At 62.4% G+C, this 11,374-nt stretch overlaps 1 protein-coding gene across 3 annotated transcripts; it reads left to right on the forward strand.

Annotated features, from left to right (window-relative positions):
• The first annotated feature begins 865 nt into the window (after positions 1 to 865).
• On the forward strand, positions 866 to 11,107 carry NTRK1 (neurotrophic receptor tyrosine kinase 1). 3 transcript variants are annotated; one of them, XM_054050781.1, is made up of 17 exons: positions 866 to 1,420; positions 2,709 to 2,783; positions 2,916 to 2,987; positions 3,462 to 3,530; positions 3,858 to 4,012; positions 4,144 to 4,292; positions 4,748 to 4,874; positions 4,955 to 5,284; positions 5,472 to 5,489; positions 5,703 to 5,761; positions 6,059 to 6,161; positions 6,731 to 6,871; positions 6,954 to 7,084; positions 7,513 to 7,685; positions 9,284 to 9,524; positions 10,270 to 10,428; positions 10,514 to 11,107. In XM_054050781.1, the coding sequence occupies exons 1-17, from the start codon at positions 1,242 to 1,244 to the stop codon at positions 10,697 to 10,699; spliced, it is 2,367 nt and encodes a 788-aa protein (XP_053906756.1). In that variant the 5' UTR covers positions 866 to 1,241; the 3' UTR covers positions 10,700 to 11,107. The 3 variants fall into 3 exon arrangements, with proteins under 3 accessions (XP_053906756.1, XP_053906757.1, XP_053906758.1); XM_054050782.1 differs by lacking the exon at positions 5,472 to 5,489; XM_054050783.1 differs by lacking the exons at positions 9,284 to 9,524; positions 10,270 to 10,428; positions 10,514 to 11,107 and adding an exon at positions 8,433 to 8,571.
• Positions 11,108 to 11,374: the final 267 nt, after the last annotated feature.

Raw genomic sequence — 11,374 nt, forward strand, 5'->3', positions numbered from 1 at the left:
GACGGGATGCAGCCACGGCCCCTGCTCTGCCGTGGACGTTGGGGGGCTGCTGGCGGGGGCAGTGGGGCTTTATGGGAGTGGGGGTCCCTAGAGAGGTCCTGTGGGGCTCTAGAGAGGTCCTACGGGGTCCCTAGAGGGAGCCTGGGGGGCTGTAGAGGGGTCCTGGGAGTCCCTAGAGTGGTCCTGGGTGTCGTAGAGGGATTCTGGGAGTCTCTAGAGGGGTTCTGGGGTTCCTAGAGGGATTCTGGGGGTCTCTAGAGAGGTCCTGGGGGCCTGTAGAGGGGTCCTGGGGGTCATAGAGGGATTCTGGGCGTCTCTAGAGGGGTCCTGGGGGGCTGTAGAGGGATTCTGGGGGTCTCTAGAGAGGTCCTGGGGGTCTCTAGAGGGGTCCTGGGGGTCTCTAGAGAGGTCCTAGGGCCTGTAGAGGGGTTCTGGGGATCTCTAGAGGGGTCCTGGTGGCCTGTAGATGGGTCTTGGGGGGCTGTAGAGGGATTCTGGGGGTCTCTAGAGGGGTCCTGGGGGTCGTAGAGGGGCAGAGGTCTGCAGGTGCGGGGGGTCGGCAAGGTGTGCAAGGGGGCCGGCGGGGGGCTGGGGGTGGGCAGGGGGTGGGTGGGGGTCTAAGAGGGGTCTGGGCAGGGGATGGGGTCGGGGCAGGGGTCTAGAAAGGGTCCAGGGTCCCCCCCGGCTCCGGGGGCGCCGCGGGCAGCGCTGTGTCCGCCCCATCGCGGGGGTTCCCGGTTCCCAGAGAGTCCGGGGGGGGTCGGGGCGGCGCTGGGCGGGGGGCGCGGCAGCCCCTCCCCGGGGCAGGGCCAGTCCCGGCTCTTAAACCCGGCCCGGGCTGCGCCGGCGGCAGAGCGCGATTCGGAGTGACTCCGGATCCAGCACCGAGTCCCGGAGTGACACCGGATCCTGAGTGACATCGAATCCACCGGCACCGGGTCCTGGAGCGACACCGAATCCGGAGGTACCTGGTCCTGGGGTGACACCGGATCCGGTGGCACCGGGTCCCGGGGTGGCACCGGGTCCTGGTCCCGGAGTGACTCCGGATCCACTGGGTCCGGTGTGACCCCGAATGCGGCGGCACCGGGTCCTGGAGTGACACCGAATCCGGTGGCGTCGGATCCGGCATTGACACCAGTCCCGGACCCCGGAGCGACACCGGATCCTGCGGCACCGGCTCCAAATCCCGACTCCGGAGTGACTCCGGCTCGGTGTCCGGGGGTACCGGGGCGCCCCCCGCGATGCCGCCCCCCTCCTGGCTGTGTGTGGCGGCGCTGCTGCTGCTGCCCCCCCCGGGCACCCCCGCCGCCCTCTGTCCCCGTCCGTGTCGCTGCCCCCGAGCGCGGTCCCTGCTCTGCCGGGAGCCCGAAACCCTCCGCAGCCTCGGACCGATCCTGCGCGGCGGCGGCTTCAGCGACGTGTGAGTGGGGACGGGGGTGTGGGGACGGGGGTGTGGGGCTGGAGGGGATCGGGGATGAGGGAGATGGGGATGAAGGATGAAGATGTGGGGCTGGAGAGGATGGGGGTGAAGGGGATGGGGATGAAGGGGATGAAGAGATGGGGCTGAAGGGGATGGGGGTGAAAGGGATGGGGATGAAGGGGATGAAGAGATGGGGCTGGAGGGGATGGGGGTGAAGGGGATGGGGATGAAGGGGATGAAGATGTGGGGCTGGAGGGGATGGGGGTGAAAGGGATGGGGATGAAGGGGATGAAGAGGTGGGGCTGGAGGGGGTGGGAATGGTGGGGCTGGGGGATGAAGATGTGGGGCAAAGGAGATGGGACTGAGGGTGATGGGGCTGAGGGATGTGGTGGTGGGGCTGGGGGACAAGGATGTGGGGCTAGAGGTGATGGCGATGAAGATGATGGGGCTGAAGGACGAAGATGTGGGGCTGGAGGTGATGCCGATGAGGATGATGGAGCTGGGGATGATGGAGTTGGGGGTGCTATGAGGCTGAGACCGGCTGTGCCGCATTGCCGGGGGGCCGGTTGCACCGCGTCCCCGTGCCTCAGTTTCCCCATGTGCCAAATGCGCCACTGGCAGCTCTTTGTTCGCTGGCTGGTGGGGTGGGGTGGGTGAGGATGATGACGGTGGCCCCCCAGGAGAGCCCTTCATCCTTCCTATCCCCACATCAGTGTTCCCCCCCTCCCCGCTGTGGGTCCACGAGCCCCAAATCCTCCGGGTGTGGGTCTGGCTCCCCAATTAACACCTGCAATTTGGGGTTCTCAGAATCCACCTGTGGGGTGGGGCAGGTGGGAACCCCCCACGCCTGTTCTCCAAAGGACTTTCCTTCACCCCCCACCTTAGGAAAAAGGGGGGGACAACACAACAATCCGTGCCCCCCCCATCATATCACAGGATGCTGTGGGGCGCGAGGCAATGGGGGGGACCCACAAAGGGGCTTTGGGGTGTGTGTGTGTGGGGGGGGCTGAGACCTGGCAAACTCACTTTCTAAGTGAGGCTCTGAGCGCTGTGGTCCCACATGGGGGGGGATCCCTGCCCCCCCCCCCCCCTTCCCAGTTTATCTCTATCTGCCAAGGGGAAACTGAGGCACGGAAGAGCAGACGGGCTCCAGCCCTGTCCCCAGCTGCAGGAAGGGGACAAAGAGGTCTCCAAGCTCTTTGTCCCGATGCTTTGCCATCACGGGGGAAGGGGGGAGAGGGGGGGGTTCAAGGGCTGCTCCCCCAAACCCCCCTCGTTTGCCTTCCAGCACCATCGAGAACCAGCAGGCGCTGACGACCTTGACCCGAGCTGACACCGAGATGCTGAAGGACCTCAGGAGGCTGTGAGCACCCCAGGGCAGGGAAATGTGGGGGCTTGGGGGGGACCCCTCAACTTGATCCCGCAGTGGTGGGGGTGCTCAGGATGGGGATTTAGGGTCCCCTGTGTGGATGCTCAACCCTTCCCTCTCCCCCAGCACCATCTCCAGGACGGGGCTGCGGCTCATCTCCTCTGACGCCTTCCTGGACACCCCCAAGCTGAGCCATGTGTGAGTGTCCCCCCACTTTAATTCTTTCCCTCGACGCCTCCCCCCTCCTCGATCTGGGGGCTCAGCCCTCCTCCCCCCATCCCCACCGGCACTCAGCTCCATGCAGGGTGGCAGCGGGGCAGGATCGATGCCGTCCCGCTGCCCACGGGCGCATCAGCGGTGCCGGGGGGGGACGGACGCGGGGGTGTCACTGAGTGGGAAACCATCGATCGGGGAGTGCAGGCAGCTGCTACCCACCCCGGGGGCTCTGGGAGGCTCTGGTGCTGGAGAAGACCTCAGAGAGCAGGATGAGACCCCGGCGTGGGTCCCCATCCTTGCAGGGAGCCTGGTGGCGTCTTGGCACGGGTGGTTTTGCTTGGTCACGGTGACAAGCGGTGGCTCTGGACATTAGGCGAGTGTGGGTGGGGGGGCACCACACAGGTTGGGATGGGGGTCTGAGGTGGGAAAAGGTGATTGATGGGGTCTCTCGTGCAGGAACCTCTCCTCCAACGCGCTGCAGAGCCTGTCTTGGAAGACCTTCCAACATCTGCCCCTGGAAGAGCTGTGAGTGGGGTGGAGGGGAGGTGGGTGAGGAGCGTCCCCCCCTCTCGGGGTGAGAAGCATCCTCCAGTGGGTGTAGAGCATCCCTCGCTGGGTGTAGAGCATCCTCCACCGCGACGCGGCTCCAGGGAGACACAGAGGGAGGGATGAGGCTGAGGACACAGCAAGATGGTGGCTTGGACAAGGCATGGCGGTGGAGATGCGGTGACGCAGCGCCCGGCCTGGGTGCATCCCGTCGCTGGAAATATCTTGTGTGACCCCATCAGGGATATAAACACCTGAGTGGGACCTGGACCTCAGGTCACCGCAACCTGTCCTTCTCCATCTCAGCATCCTGGTGGGCAATCGCTTCAACTGCTCCTGCGATCTCCGCTGGCTGCAGCTCTGGCAGAACGGGAGCCGAGCCGCGCTGGGCAACCAGACGCTGGACTGCTGGGAGGGCAACGTCCCGGTCCCCTTGGGCAACCGGGCTCTCCAGGGCTGTGGTACGTGGTCACGGGACCCACCAGGTTTGATGGTTGGGTTGGTCCCCTCTTCTGAGTCTCTTGACTGGAGACAGCGTGGGATTGAGCGAAGAACCTGGTGGTCCTGCTCACCACCTTCTTGTCCTCAGCAGAGCTCCCGAGCATCCGCATCGAGCACCCCGAGGTGGTTCTGCGCCAAGGGGACAACGTCAACCTCACCTGCCTCATCGCCGCCGAGCCGCCGGCCAGCGGGGAGTGGGTCCTCCCGGACGTCGGAGCTGAGCTGCATGTGGTCACCAAGGCAAGACCTTCAGTCTGGAGAGGAGAAAGTTCTGGGGAGACCTTAGAGCAGCTTCTAGTGCTGGAAGGGGTTCCAGGAGGGGCTTTGGATCAGGGATGGGATGAGGAGGAACAGTTTTGAGCTCAAAAAAGGGCAGATTGAGATGAGAGCTTGGGGAGAATTGTTTTTCTGAGAGGGTGGGGAGGCCCTGGCCCAGGCTGCCCAGAGCAGTGGTGGCTGCCCCATCCCTGGAGGGGTTTAAGGCCAGGTTGGATGGGGCTTGGAGCCCCTGATCCAGTGGGAGATGATCCAGAGGTGGAACTGGATGGGCTTTGAGGTCCCTTCTAACCCAACCCATTCCATGATTCTTTGATTCCCAGCAGCTCGTCCCCCCGCCAGTGGGGTGGGCACGGGGGGCACTCAGGAGCTGGCGTTGCTTTCAGGGCTCTCTTTTCTCCTCCTGGTGCTCCCCACAGCTCTCCAATTGGGAGATCGTCTTGGAGCTCATCAACATCTCCTCCAAGCTCAACCATAAAGACCTGACTTGCCGGGCAGAGAATGCGGTGGGGCCGGCGGAGGACAGCGTGACATTGAATGTCACCTGTGAGCAGCCAAAAGGGGACCAACACGGGGATCTGAGTGAGGTGTCCAACTCGTAGACCCACCACCTGTGTCTCCTCCAGTCCCTCCCGTGATCGTCCTCCTGCAGGAAGCCATCTCCCAGCACGTCTGGTGCATCCCCTTCTCGGTGGACGGCAACCCCGTCCCCACCATCCGTTGGCTCTTCAACGGCACCGCCTTGACCGAGGGACGCTACATCCACACCAGCATTATGGAGTACGAGCAAAACTCCACCGTCCTCCATGGTTGCCTCCAACTCAACCGTCCCACCCACGTCAACAACGGCAACTACACCCTCTTGGTCCACAATGCTTTGGGCTCGGCCGCCCGCAGCGTCCAAGGGGTCTTCATGAAGAACCCCTTCAGCTTCAACCCTGAGGAACCCATCCCTGGTAGGTGCCTGATGACGCCGGGCTGAGCGTGAGTTCTTCGCTCGGTCTTGGTGGAGATGGACATTGGTGTGGGTCGCATCCGGTTCTGGCGTGCCTCAGTTTCCCCACGGATGGGAAGGGAGAAGGGTGGAGAGCTTCTACCTGGGGAATAATGAGTCTTTCTCTCTCTCTTTTTGGGCTGCACCAGTGTCTCTGTCTCCACTGGGTGAGTGACCGGGGACAAAAATCCTCCCTCTCAGTCCCTCCAAACTCTTCGTCCCACCCCAAGCTTAGCGGATCAGGGGGTGCCACCACTTAGGGTGCAGCCGTGCAGAGGTTTAGCCACCCTAGGACCCCCCCAAAACCTTGCCAGGACCCCCCCCCCCCTCAGGGGATGTGGGGACCCCCCACTCACCTCGTGCCCTTCTCCCCACTCCAGGCACCAGGAACAGTTCGCTGGAGGGGCCTGTGGAGACCACCGAGGAGCACACCTTTGGGGTGAGGGGGGGCATAGGGGGATGGGGGGGACACACAAGTCTTTAGGGCACGGCCCAACGCGGATGGGGACATAGGGTGAGGACGGGTCCCCGTGCCTCAGTTTCCCCTGCACCATCTCCTGGGCTGGGGATCAATCCCTGTGCCTCAGTTTCCCCTGCACCGTCTCCTGGGATGGGGATGAGTCCCCGTGCCTCAGTTTCCCCTCTTGGGTCTCGTGGCCATCTCAGCCTGGAAGGTGTGGCAGAAGGGTCCTGATGGCACCCCAGCCCACCGTCCCCTCCGTCCCCTCCACCCCAGGTCTCGGTGGCCGTGGCACTGGCCATCTTCGCCTGCCTCTTCCTCTCCGTCATGCTCATCGTGCTCAACAAGTGCGGGCGACGCTCCAAGTTCGGCATTAACCGTGAGTCTTTCCCCGGCTCCGAGGGGCCACCAAGATGGGACACCCCAGGGTCTGAGTCCATGGGATGACGAGGATGGGCTGGGAACCTGGGTTGGGCCATGGAGACGGGACCATGGATGGGGACCTTGGGTGGGAACCATGGATGGGATCATGGATGGGAACCATGGGTAGGAACTGTGGATGGAGACCGTGGGTGGGGACCGTGGATGGGAACCATGGATGAGGACCTTGGATGGGGACTGTGGATGGGGACCATGGGTAGGAACCATAGGTGGGCATGATGGGTAGAGACCGTGGGTGGGGCCCATGGATGGGGACCGCGGGTAGGAACCTTGGATGGGGACCTTGGATGAGGACCCTGGAGAAGGTGCCGTCTCCCCCATCAGCACAAGCAGCAGCTGCTAATTGACTCCTGGAATGGATTCAGGCCCAAATGGCTCTGCCGGCGCGGCGGGTCCCAGGGGGGGCGGCCGGGGTGGGGGTGGGGATGCTCGGCAGACCTTGGCGCTGGTTGCACTGCCTGGAGGGGCCACCAGACCCCCCCGATGGCCTCGCCTTGTCCCCGCAAGGCTCGGTGGTGCTGGCCCAGGAGGACGACTTGGCCGTGTCCTTGCACTTCATGAACCTGAGCCCCGTCTCCTCGGCCGAGAGCAAACTGGAAGGGTTGAAGAGCAACTTCATCGAGAACCCTCAGTACTTCTGCGATGCCTGTAAGGAGTGAGGGGGGATGAGGACATCCTCCGGTGACCCCATCCCTGGTCTTGGGGGGACACTGATGGCTGGGGGTTCCAGGTGTCCACCACGTGCAGAGACGGGACATCGTGCTCAAGTGGGAGCTGGGAGAAGGTGCTTTTGGGAAGGTCTTCTTGGCTGAGTGCTACAACCTCCTCCCAGAGCAGGAGAAGATGCTGGTGGCCGTGAAGGTGAGGAGGGAGGGTGATGTTCTGGGAGCGATCATGGTGGTGGGATGGGTAGTGGCTTTAGGAGGGTCTTCATGGCCAAGTGCTACAATCCTCTTCCAGAGCAGAAGATGATGGTGGCCATGAAGGTGAGGAGGGAGGGTGGTGTTCTGGGAGTGTTCGTGGTGGTGGGATGGGTAGTGGCTTCAGGAAGGTCTTCATGGCCAGACAGCAGATGGTGGTGACCGTGAAGCTGAGGAAGAGGGGACGGCGGTGCTGGGATGGGTGCTGGGTTGACTCCCAGGCTGGGTTGGATGGGGCTTTGAGCCGCCTGATCTAGTGGGACATGTCCCTGCCCGTGGCAGGGGGGGTGGAACTGGCTGATCTTTGAGGTCCCTTCCAACCTAGCCCACTCCATGATTTCATGGTTCTGTGACCCCGCATGCCGGCAGGCGCTGAAGGAGGTGACGGAAAGCGCCCGCTTGGATTTCCACCGCGAAGCTGAGCTGCTGACGGTGCTGCAGCACGAACACATCGTCAAGTTCTACGGTGTCTGCACGGAAGGTGAACCCCTCATCATGGTCTTCGAGTACATGAAACACGGCGACCTCAACCGCTTCCTCAGGTGGGATCCCACCTCATTCCAACATATCCCAGTCCTTCCGAACTCCATTCCTACTGCTTCCCAACCCTGTCCCAACCTCATCCCACTCCATCCCCACCCCATCCCACTCCATCCCAACCCTATCCCACTCTATCCCACCTCATACCAACCCCATTCCTACCTCATCCCGCCCCATCCAACCCCATCCCACTTCATCCCAACCCCGTGCCTCCCCATCCCACCTCATCCCAACCCATTCCAACTCATCTCAACCCCATTCCTACCCTGTTTCATCCCATCCCACCTCATCCCAACTCCATCCCAACCCCATTCCTACCCAATCTCACCTCACCCTGCCCCATCCAACTCCATCCCACCCCCATTCCTACCCAATCCCAACTACATCCCTCCCATCCAACCCCATTCCTACCCAATCTCGCCACATCTCACCTCATCCCAATCCCATTCCTACCCAATCTCGCCCCATCCCACCCCATCCTACCTCATCCCAATCCCATCCAACCCCCTCCCATCTCATCCCAATCCCATTCCTATCCAATCTCGCCCCATCCCACCTCATCCCACTCCATCCCACCCCACCCTACCTTCATCCCAACTCCATCCTCCCCCCATCCGCCTCTCCCAGCCTCCTCCCCGCTAATGCAGCCCTCCTTGCAATATTGATTAGATTAACTGTCTGAGAGGCTTAAATCGAGCGCGATTGCCCATCAGCCGCGATGAGCAGAGACTTTTTGATTGCCCCCCCAGGTATTGCTGCCAGACGGGGGGGTCGCAGCTCGCCCCGGGCTCGGCTTTAGACGCGGCTTTGAGGATTATTGTTATGGGAGTTGGCATTAATGGTTTGTGCCGAGCACAAACCCCGTGACGCCCCGACACGGCTGTCAGGCGTGTTTGCCATCACGGGCTTGAGAGGCTGCGGGCATGCGGACCCCCCCCTTCATGGTGCTTTACACGCGTATCGGGGGCTCACGCTTGGGGTTCCGTGCGTGATCATCGTGCTGATGTGCAAGCGCGTGCCTTTCCGCTCGGTGTGCACACGGTTCCTTGAAGTGTGGGGCTCTCTTTTGCACACACACGCGTGTGCACGCCCTTCTCTGCTGTGTGTGCTTTGCCCCATACACATCCCCCAGCCCCATACGCATCCCCTGCCCCATACGCATCCCCTGCCCCATACGCACCCCCCTGCCCCATACGCACCCCCTGCCCCATACACACCCCCTGCCCCATACACATCCCCTGCCCCATACACACCCCCTGCCCCATACACACCCCCTGCCCCATACACACCCCCCAGCCCCATACACATCCCCCAGCCCCATACGCATCCCCTGCCCCATACGCATCCCCCTGCCCCATACGCATCCCCCTGCCCCATACACACCCCCTGCCCCATACACATCCCCCAGCCCCATACTCATTCCCTCAGCCCCATAAGCACCCCCCCGCCCCATTAGCGCCCCCAGCCCCATACACATCCCCTTCTCCATACTCATCCCCCTCCCCCATATGCATCTCCTCTGCCCCATAAGCAACCCCTCCACCCCGTACTCATCCCCCAGCCCCATAAGCACCCCCTCTGCCCCTCTCGCCCCCTGCAGGTCCCACGGCCCCGACGCCAAGATCCTGGACCAGGGGCAGGGGCAGCCCTGCGGGCAGCTGGCGCTCAGCCACATGCTGCAGATCGCCACGCAGATCGCCTCGGGCATGGTCTACCTGGCTTCCCTCCATTTCGTCCACCGCGACTTGGCCACTCGCAATTGCCTGGTGGGACACGACCTGGTAGTGAAGATCGGGGATTTCGGGATGTCCCGGGATATCTACAGCACCGATTATTATCGGGTAAGAGGGTTTTTTGGGCTTCCTCCCTGCCTCCCGTCCAGCTCTGTTCCCCAGGCCGTCTCCATCCGTACTGAATCATGGAATTATGGAGTGTTTTGGCTTCGAAAGGAGGTTTAAAGGCCATCCAGTCCAACCCCCCATCGTAATCTGGGACATCGTCAACTCCAGTTGTCCATGCTTGTGTGTATGAGTGTCCAGTTCCTTCCAGTAGGGAAAGGGGCTTCAGGAAAGCTGAGGAGGGACTGTGGATCAGGGAGAGGATGAAGGGGAATGTTTTTCAGCTGAAAGAGGGGAGATTGAGATGAGATCTCCAGGAGAAATTCTTCATGGTGAGGGTGGGGAGGCCCTGGCCCAGGTTGCCCAGAGCAGTGGTGCTGCCCCATCCCTGGAGGGGTTCAAGGCCAGGTTGGATGGGGTTGGAGCCCCTGAGCCAGTGGGAGGTGTCCCTGCCAGTGGTTGGAACTGGATGGGCTTTGAGATCCCTTCCAACCCAACCCATTCCATGATCTTATGAACTCCATCAGGTTGCTGAAAGCCACATCCAACCTGACCTTGAGGCTGGATGTGGCTCATCCCCCACGGTCTCACCACAGCCAAAAACATTTCCTCCTTCTATCCTGTCTGAGCATGGCTGGGAGGGCAAATAGAATGGATCAAAGAATGGTTTGTGTTCCAAGAGACCTTAAAGGTCCACTCCACCCCAATGGGGGGGTCCCTGCCCCACTGACGCCCCTACCGTGGGCAGGTGGGGGGCAGGACCATGCTGCCCATCCGTTGGATGCCCCCGGAGAGCATCCTCTACCGTAAATTCACCACCGAGAGTGATATCTGGAGCTTCGGTGTGGTGCTCTGGGAGATCTTCACCTACGGGAAGCAGCCCTGGTACCAGCTCTCCAACACCGAGGTGAGCGGGCGAGGTGGGGGGTGACGAGGCCCATGGCGGGGTTACCTGGGGTGGGTTCTTCCATCTCCATCCTTGGTTCCCGCAGGCGATCGAGTGCATCACGCAGGGACGAGAGCTGGAACAGCCTCGGACGTGTCCCTCTGAGGTTTATGCCATCATGCAGAGCTGTTGGCAGAGGGAACCCCAGCAGCGCCGACCCATCAAGGAGATCCACAGCTGCCTCCAGGCCCTCGTTAAGACCCCCCCCGTCTACCTGGACATCCTGGGCTGAGCAGGGACCCCAACCCACCTTCCTGCTGCCCCCCTGTCCTGCCTCATACCATGGGGACACGGCTCTCCCCAACTTTATGGAGCTCCTTGGACCAATGCCTTCATGAAGGATGGGGGCTGGAAGCTTATTTATAGTGGAAAACACCAGCCCCCCCCTTCTCTGAGAGCTGTGTGGCTGTTTGGGGGGGCTGTGCCCCCCACGGTTGTGGCCGTGATGTCTAACTCCTCGGCGTTTCGCAGCGTGTTGGGTTGGAGATGCTTGGCTGATGTGGGTTTGCTCCTGAGGGGGCAGAGCCAAGAGCCCCCCAACACTGGGTTGGTGCTGGTGCGGGAGCCGTGGGGCTCTCTGGGGGGGGTTTGGGGGCTCCCCATGGCTTGGCTGCTCCATCATCCCCCGTTCCCAGCCAGGACGCCCCGTGCTCGCTCGCTCTGTAGTGAAATCAGTCGATAATAAATGTGTCCATCTCTGCGCCACGGCGGGAGCTGTGTGCTCTGGGGCGGAGGGGTTGGGGGGAAAGAGGGGTTTCTCGGAGCTCCTGCTGGGGAGGAGGAGGTGGAGGGGATGGGCTGCCTCAAGGATCCCGGGATGTGGGGGTGGTGAGGGCCCAGGATCCTGGGATGGAGGGGTGATGGGTGCTTAGGGTGCAGAGATGGTGAGGACCCAGGATCCTGCGAT

Source organism: Cuculus canorus, chromosome 28 (genome assembly GCF_017976375.1).
Source record: "Cuculus canorus isolate bCucCan1 chromosome 28, bCucCan1.pri, whole genome shotgun sequence".
In the NCBI taxonomy this organism is placed as follows: domain Eukaryota; kingdom Metazoa; phylum Chordata; class Aves; order Cuculiformes; family Cuculidae; genus Cuculus; species Cuculus canorus.